Source organism: Esox lucius, chromosome 7 (genome assembly GCF_011004845.1).
Source record: "Esox lucius isolate fEsoLuc1 chromosome 7, fEsoLuc1.pri, whole genome shotgun sequence".
In the NCBI taxonomy this organism is placed as follows: domain Eukaryota; kingdom Metazoa; phylum Chordata; class Actinopteri; order Esociformes; family Esocidae; genus Esox; species Esox lucius.
Window position 1 is genome coordinate 564,851 of NC_047575.1, and position 17,500 is coordinate 582,350.

The 17,500-nt window shown below is 40.1% G+C and overlaps 1 protein-coding gene across 3 annotated transcripts in view; it reads right to left on the reverse strand.

Annotated features, from left to right (window-relative positions):
- The window catches only part of alg8 (ALG8 alpha-1,3-glucosyltransferase), a 108,963-nt gene that overhangs the window by 44,767 nt on the left and 46,696 nt on the right, over window positions 1-17,500 (reverse strand). For all 3 annotated transcript variants that reach the window (XM_029121033.2, XM_029121032.2, XM_034293361.1), the window contains 2 exons: window positions 14,686-14,819; window positions 14,283-14,422 (listed from right to left, as the gene is read on the reverse strand). In XM_029121033.2, coding sequence (XP_028976866.2) covers window positions 14,283-14,422; window positions 14,686-14,819 — 274 coding nt within the window. The remainder of the gene's footprint in view (window positions 1-14,282; window positions 14,423-14,685; window positions 14,820-17,500) is intronic.

A 17,500-nucleotide genomic window follows, 5' to 3' on the forward strand; every position in this document is an offset into this window, starting at 1 on the left:
ATGTTAAACCCCGCCAGAATATCTGTGGGGTATGTTCCGTACCATGTGGCAGACCACCGCTCGCCTGGTTTTAACCCCAATATCTGTTCCAGTTTTGCACAAAATTTCAAACTAAACTGGGTCTCACCTTTTAGAAACACTCTATTTTTAAATTCATCGTACCCCACCGATAAACCATGTGTTTTTATATGACTGTTGAGCTCTATCACTAGTTTTAATATGCTGCTGTAATAACCGGTGTCGAGTTCATATTTCCAAGTTTTGTCGTTTTTCAAGTCAAGTAGTTCAAATGCGTTTTCGCCCCGTGTAAAAGTATTCCACGTATGCGGGTATTGGAACTCTATCAAAGATACTTCCCAATCGCCTTTAAATCTATACCTTTGGCAAATTTAGTGGTATAGCACGAACTCGTGTTGCTTGGATAGACATGTCTCGATGATTACTGGCAGCGTTATGTAGAAGCCACCGTCACCCATGCTGATCGCAGTCAATGTAAATGACGTGATCCTGTAAATCCTGGAGTTTTATCCAGTTTCTAGGTCAACCACTTGTTCCGATGGTATCCAGCTGTTGAATTTCTCAGGCCAACCTAGCCACTTCACAAGACACATTTTCCTCCCTTTCTGTACTTTCTCATTCAAAACTGCTTCCACTTTAAAAGTTTTATCCTTAGCCACGATTATTTTCAGCAATTCCTGTTCATAAAAGGTCCCAACTATCACATCACCATCGTAATCTTTTATTCTATATACAGGAGGTACCCGAGGAATGCATTCTGTTATTGTAAAATATTCATCTGTGTACCCTTTTTCATAGCCTTTTGTAAACGCACCTCTCAGCTTTGAGAGTCTCACAGTATCCCCAACCTGGAACTTGTAGCTTTGATTACCATTTCTCGTTAATGTTGTGCCATACAGGTTCTTGAGAACTAGTCTAACATTTTCTTCACAAACGTCAGCAGGCTTCATCTTAATAGACCGATGGTAGCTATGGTTGTACCCACGAACTAAATCTTGAATAACCTCAACATAGCGGTGAGTGTTGGCTGCTGTCAGATACCTCCACATTCGTGATTTAATTGTTTTATTAAACCTCTCAACGATACTCGCTTTGACATCATTTCCTGTAGCAAAATGTTTTATGTTGTACTTCTTCATCAACATTTCAAAATGTGAATTAAAAAACTCCTTCCCCTTGTCCGTTTGGACTTTTTGTGGTGTTCTTCCTTCTTTTAATATGTCTTCAAATGCTCGCTTTACCTCTATAGAGCTTTTATTTCTCAGCACGCGAATCCATGCGTATTTGCTTAATACATCTATGCATGTTAACATAAATTTCATGTTATCGTTTTCCACGCTGTAAGCACTCATGTCAACCAAATCCAGTTGAAATTGTGAATTTATATCATGAACAATAACTCTATTTCTTTTAAAATGTATAGCTACAGGCCTGTGTAGCGTGTATGCATCCTGGGCGAGCAGCCAGTCATCGGCCTCACCATTTTTGAGGATTTCCCCGGTTTTTTCCAAGTATGCTCTTTTCAAACCCTCCTACCCACATAAGCACCAGGGTTTGCCGGGTCATAGTAAATACTTTTCATAACCTGTTCAGACATCGTAGAGTGTTCAAGCAATAATGAGAATTAATACATGTTCAAAGTTGACCAACACATGTTTCAGTCGCGGTGTTAAAACTGTCGCCACAATGTCATCATAATGGCCTCAAAAAAATACTCAGGCGGTTCGAGACATGAATGTCTTGTCTGGCTCGGGTGGTCCACTTCGCATCCGATGCATGCTTTGTGTAGAATAGCCCCAACAACGTTTTCCAGAATCATACCCATTGTTGCTTTGATGATCTTTAAAATTTTTGGTGCAAGTTGTTTGTCCATTTTGTGATAACTCTTGTTAGCATTTGAAAGGTATGACAGGTTAAGAGGACCTAGTTGATCACCAACCCTGTCAATCCAATGGTAGTTTCTTGTTGGGTATGCCGGTGGAATCGAGCTGTCTGGGTCAGGGGTTCCGTAGAAGGCTTCAGCGTTGTCATCCCAGGCGTCACACAGCCAGTCCTCAGCCTTGGGTTCTTCAATCACCACTTGGTTGTAATCTTGAGACATGTTTCGTAAAATCTTCCGACTGCTTGAATGTCACCGGCGGTCTGTCGGTTTTTATGCTGTGCTGATGAAGGTGTTGGCTTAAGGCGGGGCTTCGGGGTCTTAGGTCAGTGATCAGTCCGCAGTCACAAACTAACCCGCCGATATTTTACGGAAATAACTCCAATCTGACAGAGTCATACTCTTTCAGCCCCTCGACAACTTTAAACAGTACATCTACTATTATGCGGGCCTTGTTTTGGCCCCAAATAAAACACTTTTCGAAAGGTGGCCCATAAACGGGCATTAAAAACCATTTGATCAGTCACACCAGCCTTAAACACTTGGCCTTCGGGTAATTCATAAAATGCAACCTCCGGTTGCTCTGGGTTGAAGATGTATCCCCCGATCCGACCATCGTCCAATTTCCACTCCTGTGCCACCATATCCGGGTGTAATTGATGGATTCGGGTTAAACTCTGCATCGGTTTCTTCGGGGCTGGCATGTTGATTGCATCTCTGCGGTCCATTTGCAATTTCTTACCAAATGCTGAGCTGCGTTTAAGTGTTAGCTTTCACCGGTGTTTCACCCAAAACATTGATAGCAGCACAATCCTCCATGTTTTGTAATGTGTAGGTAAGTTCGCTCAGGCAAGACTGAATGACCAACCCCGATGTCGGCGTGGTTTAAATACACATACCACGCCAGTCAACCCATAAAACATGAAAGGTTAACAAACACCGTTTGTATGCCAGCTGTTGCAACACTTGTCAGAAGATAAAACACCAGGGTTTTATATTTGTCGAACACCATTTGCTGTACACCAAACAACTTCCCGCTGACACAACACTTATTTACTGCCTGGGAATTTAACATTCCGGAACCCTAAGCCCCATTTGTTAATCATCAAACATAGCCCACCTGTTATAACACTAGTCTGGTTTGCTCATCAGGCGTTGTAAAACATCAAACACTGACACATCAATGTAATCATAAATCACAAAGTCACCGGACATGCATACGTCACTCCTGAAGTCCCACCCTAACATACGTCATACCGGAAGTCCCACCCTAACATACGTCATACAGGAAGTCCCACCCTAACATACGTCATACCGGAAGTCCCACCCTAACATACGTCATACCGGAAGTCCCACCCTACAAACCGATGTCCGCCCACCTGTCACATCAATATGGAAGTCCCGCCCCCCAGGGCCATAAATCACCATTCTGACACAATATACCCTACACTAACTACTGAAACCCATATATTTTCTAGCCTGGTTTAAATCTTATTTATCTGAAAGATATCAGTTTGTTAGTGTGGATGGCATATCCTCTGAAAATTCAAAGGTATGCTTTGGTGTTCCTCAAGGCTCTGTTCTGAGCCCATTATTGTTCTCACTATATATGCTGCCTCTGGGCGATGTAATCTGAAATCACAATGTAAATGTTCACAGAATTTCTTGCTCTTAAACTCAAGAAAAACAGAAATGCTCATTTTAGGACCCAAGAAACAAAGACCGTTAGCAGATCTCACTGTAAACATCGCCGGCTGCATGGTCGTATCCCAAAAAACTGTAAGAAACCTTGAACCTGACCTCTCCTTTGATGAACATATAAAATGTCTCAAGAGTTGCTTATTTTCATCTTTGAAACATTGCAAAAATCTGAAACTTTCTATCAAAAAATTATACAGAAAAACAAATCCATGCTTTCGTTACTTCTAAAATAGATTACTGCAATGCTCTTCTTTCCGGTTACCCTGACAAATCAAAAAATAAACTTCAATTAGTGCTGCACACAGCTGCTAGAATCCTAACTAGAACAAAATTTTTTTTAACACATTACTCCTGTACTAGCGTCCTTACACTGGCTGCCTGTTAGGGTTAGGGCTGATTTTAAGGTTTTATTGTTAACCTATAAATCAATACATGGACTTGGTCCTACTTACCTTGCTGAAATGATCCAGCCATACATACCTACACATAACCTACAATCACAAGAATTAATTGTACCTAGAATCTCTAAACAAACAGCCAGAGGCAGGGCCTTTTCTCATAGAGCTCCACTACTGTGGAATGATTTGCCAATTAAGGTTAGAAATGCAAACTTACAAGTGTCTACTAAAGACTAATCTCTACAGCACGGTTTATGATTATATGTAGCCTGACCTAGCTAGGTGGAAAAATCATCTAAAACATTTGCTATCCCATCAAAAACTGAGGCACGAGAAGCCGACCGTGCTTAGCTATGTTTTTATTCCTCTGCATCACTAGGAGTTGAAACCTGATGATGAGTTTTCCAGAATCTATTCAGATTGGTGATGTAGAATCTGAGCATTAACAATTACAATATGAATGTACGTTTCATTGGAAGTGAATGTGCCTAGATAATGAGAACAACAGAAACACCTCTGTTTAGATTATCTCTCAGTAGGTAGCGCTCTAATGACAGGAATGTTTACGATGGCCATATGGCATGGGGGTTGACTCCTAAAAAGTTAGAAACGCCCTTAATGTATAGGCTAGCTGGTAACCAACATTACAGTGAGAAGAGATTGACTGAGATGAGATTGAGGTTGTGTAAGGAAGACCAGGTCCGTAACCTCATGAACAAGACTTTCTAATGCTGCAATAAATAATATACTTTCTCTCTCCCTTGACAAACGGGTATGCTAATTATTACAACCACTATACGAAACGGCCGATTTCTAACACGATGCTGCTGCGACCCGATGGATATGTTTTAACGATTCTGCTGAACTTTGGTTGGAGAGCTTAGGGGCTCGATTTGCAATCGCGAGGAAGAAGTTGTTTTTCCCGGTTACTGGTTGCTGAAAACAACTGAACAGTGAGTCATAAAACTACGCCATAGAACGAACTGTCAAGATTGCAAAAAGCGTTAGTTTGTCAAACAAGCCCTATGACGACCCGACTAGGCCGTGATTTTTATTGCATGGAATCTGTCTGCGGGTGCGGACAGTCCGTCTCAATTTGTTGGGGCGTTGACCGGTGTGCTTCAGTGCTGAACTGTATTCCATGTCGCCATAGTATGATGACACTACATTTTCCTTTTCGGGATTAGTGTGTGATATTGTATTTTTCGGCAATTATACAGTGACTTGTACAAGTAAAAATATAATGCCGTCCAGTTGTACAAATACAACAAGAGGACTGCAGCCTCTGACGCGCATGATGCGTTCGTGTTTAAAAAGCAAGGCGCGAATAGGATACCATCAAGAACGAAAAGGATCATTAACAACGATGCCTGGACTCGAAATGGACAGAAAGAAAAAGAACGTTTTCCGGCTAAACAAGATGGATTCCGAGGAAGTTGTATATGGACAGATGGAGTGTGTGGTACAGACGAAGAGAGAAGACAGAGGAAAGTTAAGATGGCCGAGAAAGGACAACAGTCGAAAGGCGCAAAAGGAGACAATCGAAATGGACGAAGATTCATTCTGTTTGACCACCTGGCTGACCGACAGTAGTCTCAAGATGGAGTCTCTCTTATGGGATCCTGGAATCATGGACAATACTAGGAACTGACGTGAGCTTTCATAATCATTGATTCAGAGTTCTTAAATGTTTATTTCCTAAAAATGTATCGTACTTAATCATTAAATGAAGCTGGAACTTATCAAGGAAACCTGATCACCTTCCTCGGTAATAGCCAAGCTTATTTAATTAAATATTACATGTAGTTTGAGAAGCAATTGAATGTTATATAGCATGTTTTAATAGGCATTCGAAATAGCCTGTTTTGTTCTGTCATGCTTGAACATGTTTTAATAGGTATTCAAGAAATAACCTGTTTTGTCATGTGTACTTATGTAATTTTGAGTCAAACGTATTTATTGCGTTGATGATAATGTTTAAAACCGTAAGGCCTCAAGGGGGGTCTCACAATGTAGGTAGGCCTTAATCAAGGCCCACCACGTGGTACTTGTCTGTTGCTTGCTGAGCTGTTCGCTAGCACAAGTGGGTACATCTGAAACCTATGATGAATTAGAATTTGGTACAATGATTTTCTAATCTGGTAAAATAGTCTCAAGGTTGTCTTACAAAAAGGTTAACGTATTGTGTTTTCGCTCTCCTTATATATTGTATAAGTGGTAGGATGAAGAATCCACATGGTGATAGACTTGTACGTTAAGGAGTGTAGATGTAGTGATTGTATAAGTTAGTGAACTGTTATAAGCTGTTGTAACCAATGAAACAAAATATTAAATGTCTGTGATATGAACCGAAACTGAAGGAGCAAGTAGGAGAATAGGAAACCCTGGTTAAGCAGTTGCCGGGGAGAGAAAGATTTAGTATGTCTGTTTTGTGAGAAACAGGACACAGGTTAGAGACACACACACACATAGTCTGACAGGCCAGACAGATACCAGGAGGAGACAAGAAGATACTTGCAGTTATCCTATAAGGAATAAAACTGGGATTGGGCCAATGGCACACACTTTGTAAGTTAACGCCTCTATCTTTTTGGGCGTAGTAGAAGTATAAAAATGATGTTTTGACTGTTGATCCTTAGACACTGTGCGGCAACACCTTGTCTCCAAAAGCTTTTGTAATAAATGGACGTATAATACGGTATTTGCCCTGACTCCTGGTGTTTTATTCTCCTTTCCAACAAACCAACTCGGGGAAGTGTTATACTTCAACAGGAGACACGCTGTGTTGCATGAGGACTGAATTTGAATCCAATATAGTCATAGCCTTAAAAAAAAAAAAAAAGGGTAATACAGCTGAAGCGAGTTTATTCCCCAACATAACAATTAGATGTATTTTAAATGCTGAATTGAGTTTGGTTAAATAATATAGTTTCTCTTATTTGTATTTACCAACGATAACTGGGATAATGCTTGTTTTCAAAACCAACACCTGATACTCGTTAATGGAGTTCAAATTCTAAAATGGTAAATTGACTAATGAACAAATAGGTAATTGATGTAACCGTGTTTAAGGCCTACATTGAGTTTCCTTTGGATTACTTATTGTACCTTGATTTTAGTGACGTCATACATCTGTTTTCTGTCTGGATTGCCATTCTTAAGAGTTTCTTAATTTCCACCCTAATGTTGAGTTGTTGTATAGATAATGATGAGCACATTTCTACAAACTGCGAAAATATTAGATGGGTTGGACACTAAATCAAAATCTCCAGTTAATCAAGGATGTCGGCTAAATTGATAGGATAGTCTGAGGACCATAAACTAACATTTGGCCTTTTTAATGGATTGCCATAAATGGGTGGAGCTCATAGTAGCAACCTTTCCCATTACATCAGAGTAGCCTATTACTAAGGGAATTTGAGTGTTTAGTCTGGTCTCATCTATGGTAATTTTATCAACAAAAGCATATACAGTTTTGGGATAAACAAACATTAAGTGAAAGCTACATATATTTTCCTCTCAATAGCTTTAATGTTGAAATGTATGATTTTGAAACCAACTGAAGTGAGGGTAGAGACCAAAAGTCATCCCCCATTGTTGATGATAGAACAAAGAAAAAGCATAAAGTTGTGATTTAAGGTTTAGCTGACCGCCACTATTTGGAATAAAAATGAATCTAACTTTGCGAATTCCCTAAAATTTTGGAGGTTACTCAAGACACTGTTTTTCATGAGGTAGTTTGGCCGTTGCCTGTAAAAATTCTAAAGTTGTATGCTGTCGCTATGCTAATACAATTGCCCTGGTTGTTGCAACAGGTAAACCACTGCACATGGGCTGGAGTTTTCACTCCTACAATTTAGTTGCACAGTTTATCCCCTGGGGGCCGAACAATTTAGTTAGGCATGTGCCAAGAAACTACAGGATATTATAAATGCATGATAGCCAATTTCACAGACCTGTGTGATGGTACTGTGGCAAAGACAAATTTGAGAGCTGTTTAGCTATGTGGTAAAATTTGTTAATGGGTTATATGGTTTATAATTCCTTCGCACAAGCGACCGTGTTGCACATTGATGTCTTTGTATTAGTGAATGTTTGTGTTTTTTTAACTTGTTCACTTTGTTTTGATGAATATACAGGATGCAACTCCTTATCGAATGGATTATAGATCCATCCCTACTACCAATTCTCTATTTTTCATGTCTGTCCTGAAAAGATGGCCAGTGTGGGTTCAGGATGGCGCCTCCTGTAGCCTTATTTGTCATTGTTTTGCATTCACTCATGGTGTCATTTTCCATTGACTTAATGAAGTGAAGGCAGGGGGGATGTATGATATGATAATTGATTATGATTGGAACGAGTTGAGCTTAGGGCTCAAGGCAAATCAAATTGGTATTTATAAGGAGTTTTGTGAAAAAATTAGTTTTTCCTGTTTGCATAGCTATAACGGAGCATTGGCATCTGTAATGTTTTACATTTTCCATTTACAGGATGTTTTTAATTGGTTTATTTGGAAATTGTTTTGGTTGATGTAAGGTCGAACATTTTAATGGTTGAATAGTATAGATCTAACCATTTCTGATTTGGCTAAGCAAAGTCAAGTCTGACAATTTGATTCCACTGCTAGCTGCTATCGGGCATTAATATAGCACAAGGAGTCATAAAACAACCAAGCCAGTTCTGGATGGGAAAGGAACTTTGACATAGACTTTTATGGAAACTTGTCTGAATAGAGTGTACACTTCACTCTTATGATGGAACTTCTGAGATCCACAAGTTTTCAGGACTGATCTATTGTCTTCATTGTTGGGAGTTGACGGAACCATACCCAGTGGATGAAAGTCCGATGGACTGTTGAACGACACTAATCGTTGTTTTGCAGTTATACTTTCAACAGATCAGGACATCACAACCCCTTTTCTGATGATACATCATGTCACTGACTGGACACAGACAACTGAGTGTGTGAGTACCAGCAACATGTTCAAGAAGGACTTCTACAACCACATTGGTTGAATCTGTTTCATATTTTCCTGACCACTCACATGGCAGAACGATGCCAGGGTCAGATCACTTGGCTTCACACTCCATTTATAGATGAATCGTTGACAGTGAGATGAGGAGAATCCACCTGAGTCCTAAAGGACTCCAAATACTACAGGTCAGAGTACCACGGGCCAGTTGACTGGAAAGGTCACAGGGTCCCAACACAGTGGAATACACTGTTGTGGTGTTAATCTTGATTAAGTGAAGTGTTGGAAACTCACTTATCCATTATACACCTACACTGACTTGTTAGGACAACCAGGCAAATTGCTGGGTCCACATCACACTGACTGCAATAATTGATTTTGGAACTTTCATCACTGATGCAAGACAAAGAAAACTGAAGACGAGAACTGAAGGACACTTGATTGGAAACTTACTTCTTTCCTTACAATCTAAGATTTTCCTAAATAAACTGATATGGTGATTTCATATGTATGAAGGTTTGTTTCTCGCAAGACAGGTGGGAAACTCTACACGATGACAATCCCAGTATTGGACTTTGGCGTATTTGTGATGATGCTTAATTATCTACATTATGATGGCTATCATGGTTTGTTTGGACAGTGAATTGTTCCCTATTATAGATGGTCCCTGACAAAGGTAGATGTTTTCCCTATTTTACAGGTAGAAATCTGTCACAGGTACAACAGGATATGCATAAGTCTTTTGTATGATTTTGTCGCATGGATCATGATACGGATAAGGGGGGTTTTGATTGTTCGATGGACTTTGGGGGAAATGTTTTAATCATGATGTCATGTTGAGTCTGGTTTTCTGCTGAACACCGTTAACACTGATAATGACCTGTTGATGTCAATGTTTCTTGACCTTTATAATCTGAGGTGGGGACAGGATTGATGACTGTCATACATTGAGTTATGTGTCGGAGTGTGGTGTGTCAATTGTCTTGTTTACATTCATTTTCATTTGAGGAACAATAGGACCTGATTGGTCAGATACTCATTTTGTTCTTTCATTTTAGTCATTTGTAACATATGCGTATGGGCCTTTTCTTTTCATTAGGAATTGAATTGTAATGTTTTATCAAACATGTAATGTTTTTCTTTAAATGTTTGATAGGGGGGACTGTAGAATCTGAGCATTAACAATTACAATATGAATGTACGTTTCATTGGAAGTGAATGTGCCTAGATAATGAGAACAACAGAAACACCTCTGTTTAGATTATCTCTCAGTAGGTAGCGCTCTAATGACAGGAATGTTTACGATGGCCATATGGCATGGGGGTTGACTCCTAAAAAGTTAGAAACGCCCTTAATGTATAGGCTAGCTGGTAACCAACATTACAGTGAGAAGAGATTGACTGAGATGAGATTGAGGTTGTGTAAGGAAGACCAGGTCCGTAACCTCATGAACAAGACTTTCTAATGCTGCAATAAATAATATACTTTCTCTCTCCCTTGACAAACGGGTATGCTAATTATTACAACCACTATACGAAACGGCCGATTTCTAACAGTGAAAATGTGTTACATTCACAATGTATTCAGTTCATTGGTCAGAAAAAGCTATGGCCTGCCAATCAGAGTCCTCATGGGTATAATCGCTTGCAAATGCTGTGAAACGTACTACCGCAGACTGATTTACAAATCAAAATAATTTTGTCACAGTTCTAGCAAAATGTTAGTGACAAAACTCTGATCGTCCATGTTTATTTGGGCAAGTATTATTAACGAGTCGCATAATTCCATAATTGGTTACAAGTATGCAAATTTTTTATACAACTAAATAGTAATTACTAGTGTGCAAAATATTTTACAAATAAAAAACCCATGACACTCTTTTACCTACATATTTTTAGTATGCATTACAAGTCTCAATTGCTGCTACCAGACATTCCACTTTACTTTATATAGTTCTTAATATCTTTATTAGGGTGTAGTTTTTTTGTTCTCCATTACTTAAAATGTTTTGCTATTTGTTTTTAGCCTATTGATGTTAGTATTGCATAGACGTTTTATTCACATTGACAATTTTCTATTATTACTTCTCAAAATCAGTACATTATTCCAAACTGTAACAATGGTGAGGTTTGTGTGTCGCGATATATCCTTAACTCCAGTGGTGGGGTTTGCCAGTCAGGATTCTAACTGTCGTTGACTGTTGATAGTTCCTTAGCGGTTTCTCTTTGTGAAATGTCACAACATAAACCGGCTGTAGTTCTCACGACTGGCCTGGAATTGGCAACATTCATAAGAGGTGTAAAGATAACAAGGACTACGAAACATGGGTATATGGCGCAGTGTAACTGAAACATATGCTTCCTCCATTCTGGATTACATCAACATCTGCACCACTAATGTCACCACCCATAAACTAATACACCTTCCTTAATCAGAAGACTTTGGGTCCAACAATTGCTAAAGGCACACAATACTGTGTTCAGATTCAGCGATGGGGAGGCCTACAGCTCATCCAGGGGCTACCTGAAAAGGGGCATCAAGATGGCTAAAATGACCACAAACTGCAGATTGAGGAACACTTCCACAACAACTCCGAAGCCTGGCGCATGTGGCAGGGCATACAAGCAATCACTACTACTGGGAAAAGAACCCTACCCCGACAGCCAGCAACATCTCCTTCATTGACGAGTTAAACAGGTTCTACAAAGACAACAAAGAGATAGCCATTAAAGCTGCGCTCCTCCCAGACGACCTCCCCCTCAGCCGATCCACTGCAGTTGGGTTATCTGCAGGGTGAATGCATGCAAGGCTTTTGGTCCTAATCACGTCCCCGGGCGTGTGCTCCAGAGCACGTGCTGGGGAGCTGGCCGAGGTCTTTAATGCCATTTTAAAAATTTCACTGGCCCAGATGGTTGTCTCCAAATGCTTCAAGACTGCAATCATTGTACGAGTGCCGAAGCAGTAAACTGCATCTAGCCTGAATTACTTCCGACCAGTCGCACTCACCCCCACGATCACAAAGTGCTTTGAAAGAGTAGTTCTGGCCCACCTTAAGTCCTGGCTCCCTTCAACACTGGATCCCTACCAGTTTGCCTACAGAGGACGCCATCTCCGTTACACTCTGCCCTGACCCACCTGGACAGAACCAAAACCTGTGTGAGAATGCTATTCATTGACTAGCTCAGCATTCAACATTGTTATCCCCTCTAGGCTGGTCAACAAACTCCATGACCTGGAGATCAGCCCAACTGGACTTTGGACATCCTAACCAACAGACCCCAGTCTGTCAGGTTTTACAACTTCACCTCCTCCACCCTGATACTGAAAACTGGTGTTCCACAAGGCTGCATGCTGAGCCCCCTCCTGTACTCCCTCTTTACCCACATCTGCGCTCCTTTACACAGTTCCAACACCATCATCAAGTTTGCAGATGACACAACGGTGGTAGGCCTGATCAATGACAATGACGGGTCAGCCTACAGGGAGGTTGTCAAGTGCCTGGCAACACGGGGCACTGACAACAACCGGGCCATCATCGCAAAGAAAACCAAGGAACTCATTGTGCATTAGAGGAAGTCGAAAGGCTGCAGTCATGCCCCAGTTCTCATCGATGGCACTGAGGTGGAGCGCATGTCCAGCTTCAGGTTCCTGGGAGTCCGCACCTCCCAGTACCTTTCCGGGTCCCTCAACACCTCAGCCCTGGTCAAAAAGGCGTGGCAGCGCCTGTACTTCTTGAGGAAGCTGAAGAAAGCATGTATGTGTTCCAAGATCCTTTTGAACTTCTGCTGAGCAACTGAGAGCATTCTGACAAACTGTGCCACAGTGTGGTTTGGTGGTTGTTCCGTAGCCGACCGAAAGGCCCTGCAACGGGTGGTGAAAACCACCCAGCACATCACGGGTACCCAGCTCCCAGCCATTGTAGAACTCCAGCACAGCGGTGTCTGTGTAGGGTAGGCTTGCATCACCAGGGACCCCTCACACCCATGCCACAATCTGTTTGCTCTCCTCCCATCAGGCAGGTGGTACAGGTCTCACCTTTCCCTGTTCCTACTTCCAGAGTATTAACCCGTCAATAAACAGGTGAAACCATCAGTGTGGCTAGTCAAAGTGTGGCCAGAGGGGTCAGCACCAGTTTAAACACTACAACAGCACCAGTTTAAACACAGTGGAAGATTAATCAATCATGTATATATATTCCATATTATGATGCATAATAGACTACTAGCTAATGTGGGTTACAGTTTTGTAAACAACCGGTGACTGGAAATAGCCTCCTCGCAAACAGATTCATCAGCGCTGCATTAGCTAAAACATTATCCAGAAAGAATAAACAGCGATAACCATTGATACATTGGCTGGCATGAACTGTTCAAAAGTCTGCATACCCTTAAGTTATTTACATAACATTAACAATATAATAGTTAGAGAAACTGTGTTTTCTATTATAGCTGGTTAAGAACAAGCCCCAGGTACACTAATTTGGCTGCCAGATTGCTCCATTCCGATGTACAGGGGCTCTATAGCATCAGCCTATCCAGCGTTCTTATATCTATGTTTATCCCTTTGTTCTAGCCAAGACCAAAGAAGGGCTGACTTTCCTGCAGCAGTGCCCTGTGTGAAACAGAATTGTACCTAGCCTAAAACACAGCTTATTTATCAATCAATCACTGCGACAAATGCATTAAATGTGATAGTGTAACTACCATGGAGAAAGAATGTACAAATTAAAGAATTATGTGATGTTAGTGTGTATTCAAGTACTGATTGTTCAATACGTTTTTTGACACGTCAAATAATGTTATTTATGTCTTTACAGACATGCAAAAACCCAAACAGTGTTCCACAATTGAGGAAATATCTGAGATAGGGTGGGGTCACTTGTAGACAATATGAGACTACTTTTATAAAAGTGTGCTTCTCAAGTAACTTGGCAATGTCAATGGAATGATAACATGACCAGAGTACTCCTTTCTATGGAACTGACCCCAACCCTGACACCATAGTTTTTATATGGAATTTATACCCCAAAAATTCATGTTACCTAACTTAACCTTAATATCAATAAGGTTTATGCTTAAACATAACCAATAACCTAACTCCAAAACCTAAAAGTAACCCCAATTCAAACACTACGTCCAATTGTAAGTTTTTCCTTAAACCTGACCCCTATGTTGGGAATCACATTTTCATAGTTTTAAAATCTATGTGGGTCTCCACATTTATACAGCTTTCACAATCTACATGTAAACATTGTTGTGGAAACACCATCACACATCACAACATACACCTGGATCTCACACGTGAGCAATTCACCTGAGGGGCAGTATGGCCATAAGGATGGCCTTCTCATGGACGTGCCAGCCGAACATGAAAGAGCAGAGTGCACAAACCACCAGGCACCGGAGAAACCCCCTGGCACCACGTGGACAACGCCATATACTTAACACTGCAGGCTAAGGAGGGACAGGGAAAAGTATTTTCTTTAGGTTGGTTGGTTGCATTGTTGAAAACAAACATTTAAAAACAAAATGTTCCCAAATACATTTTATCAGTACCTATTAATAACCAGCATCAGTACCAGTAGAGTGGAACTTAAAAAAAAAAAAAGGGTAAATCTATGGTGTTTCTCACTACGTAGTTATCAGGTGCCAAGTCACAGGAATTTCATTGTGCAGGATGATGCTCTGTTGTTTAGTGCATTTAAGATTATGCTCACCAGGATGGACACCAGTGTGCAAATGAGTGTGGCGGATGGAGACACAGACGGGAGGACGGAGTGCTGGAACTCCTGTACCAATCCTCCAGTCATCGAGGCCTTGGGAAGATTTGCCAAAAGCTTCAGACGCAAACCTGAGAAACACAGAACCCATTAGGTGGCAGATATCTTTTTGGTCAAGAGCGCTGTGCCAATTAATCCCAGAGTTGACATGGTAAGGTTAGGTAATCTTTAGCAATTTGTTGCACAGCCAGCAGTAAATTCAACCATCATCACAAATCAACACCCAAACAACATACAACAATTCACACATTACTTTATGTTTTTCAGATGGCCAATAGCAGCAGTGGACAAATTAATTTTTGAATCTATTGGTCCTGTACTTTGGTAGATAATATCTGCAACTAGATCAGTATTTCTCAACCCTGCTCCTGGGCGCCTCCCAGCCCTGCATGTTTTAGATCACTCCCTGCTCTCCCTGCTCTGTCATAATATACAAAATAAGAATGGCCACCAGGGAGTATCTGTAAGAACGTCAACACCCACCTGAAACTGCTGTTATTGAAGTGTTTACTGCTTTTAAATCAAGCATGTGTCCATTTTCATATGGCCATAATAAAACATTCAAACCAGTGGAATATTGTCAACTATAATCCTATTCATGGATTGCTATGTTACTATGTTTGATTCTATATACTCCCAACTGTCACACACCATCTAAGATTACTGAATCATAATTTAGATTTCATATTTATTGTGAAGTAGCCTAAAACAATGTTTTTTTCCCACATTTATTTTTTGATAAAGTACAATATGCCACAGTAGACCCGAACGAAAATGTAGTTTAAGTAGATAACAGTGCGTTTACATGAAGGACATTTTGGTTGTCTACACTCAACCCAGTTTCATTAATATTTTCAGAGGTAAATAATAAATCTTTTTCCCTAAAGTTTTTAATAAAATGGTGTTTGAACAGAACATTTAATTTGTTTATTTACAATGGACTAAAGTCTACAAACAACTGTTAATTACTCCACATGAACTGAAGAAGAGAGCCGGGTGAGACAAAGTAAGAGACTTGTACAGTCACATGGCTAATCTGTGATTAACACTAGAACCGTCAGGGAATTTAGATGAATTATATGAAGACTTTTCTTATGAAACATAAAAAGTATCCTTTTGAACTTAAAAGGATTTACTTCTCCGACCATTAGAAACGGCAGATAATGGGTGTGGCCAATAGTAGGGAGACATTAGCTACTATTTACAGAGACCTTGCTTCAAAGCATCAAAGTCTCTGGGTCTATACAAATACACTAACTTCTAAACTCACAAACTCAAATGTATTTACCTGTTTTTCTTTACACTGTATTCAATGAGTATAGTAATGCTAGCAGTGCAGAATCACAACAACAGCTAACTCCAAGACTGGAGAAGCAAAATAAAATATCCAGAGACAGGCCGTGGGCAGAAATATTTTAATAGCAGAGCATGAAAAGATTAAATGAATCGAGCACAGTATACTATCACACGAGCATCAGAGCAGAGCAACAACGTCCTGCACGTCCAGAGTATCAAACTAGCTAGTGAGGTCAGAGAAAAGTAACTGGCTGTGTCTGTGTACGCACACGTTTGTGTTGAACTGTCAGTAAGTGGCTGTCACATTCATATAAACGTAACCATTGTCTGAGCCACAACTCAGAGTAAGAAGCTAGCCAGCTAACTTTTACAAATCGATAGCCACAATGGATTAACCAAATGCAGGTAATGTTTGAAAGTCGGCACCAGCAATAAGACCTCTGGTTTTCGTATTTTGCCTTCAAAATAAAATTATGCAGTGAAATGGTATATACATTTGGCAGCAACAATAAGTACCAATCAACAAATCAACAATCAATAAAATACCTTCTCAATTAAATGTACTGAAATTAATGTTAATTTCTGTCCTAGTAGGCAATCATTGGAATGTTAACAGTTAACATTTTATGTAAGGTGTGAATGCAGGAACGAAAGTTTTGCTTGTTATTGCCTAGTTTGCTTGCTTCTAGAGATAACACCACTATGTATATGGGAATGTGTCCCTAATTGATTAGGGGGTCTATTCTTCACTAGTTTTGTTACCCTTACGTCAGTAAATCAACCCCCACATTTTTGGTTAGGGGTTATAAACCAGAATGGAATTTGGGAACGCTCTCTTGCATTTTTCCTAACTTCTGCATGCTTCTTTGTCCTTGCAAACCTCTTGAATCTCCAGAGAACTTTTATCTTGGATACTTGTTCAGTAATTGTTATACTTTCTTCATAAATTAAATTAATTTGTTATATTAATTCATTGCTTATTTGGAATTGTTATGGAAATATTGAACTAAGGTACGTTTGAGAAATGTCTGTCTTTCTATTGCCTGGTATGTAAATCTTTACTTTGATTGTGACACAAATATCTGTATAATATCAGAGCACCACTACGTACTTTGACCATCTGTTCTCCTGCTTAAACCCAGAAGGGTGCCAGTCCTTTGTTTCTTAGGAATGTGGTCCTTGGGGGGAAATAAGGTCAGTTGGCCCCTTTAGGTAAACACAACATTAAACATTATGGCAGGAAGGATACCCTTTGGGTAAAACCTACGTGACAACAAGACAGATTGGCAGTATCTTACCCACACCCCTTTTTTCACTATAAGTACAGATGACTGTTCATGTATTAAGTTGATTGTTGATGATTGTTTGTAAGCATTTGATGCATCTCTATTTGCAAATAAACTGAATTATGCCAAGAGAATTTTGTCTCTCTACTTCCACCTTTAAGAGTTCTGAT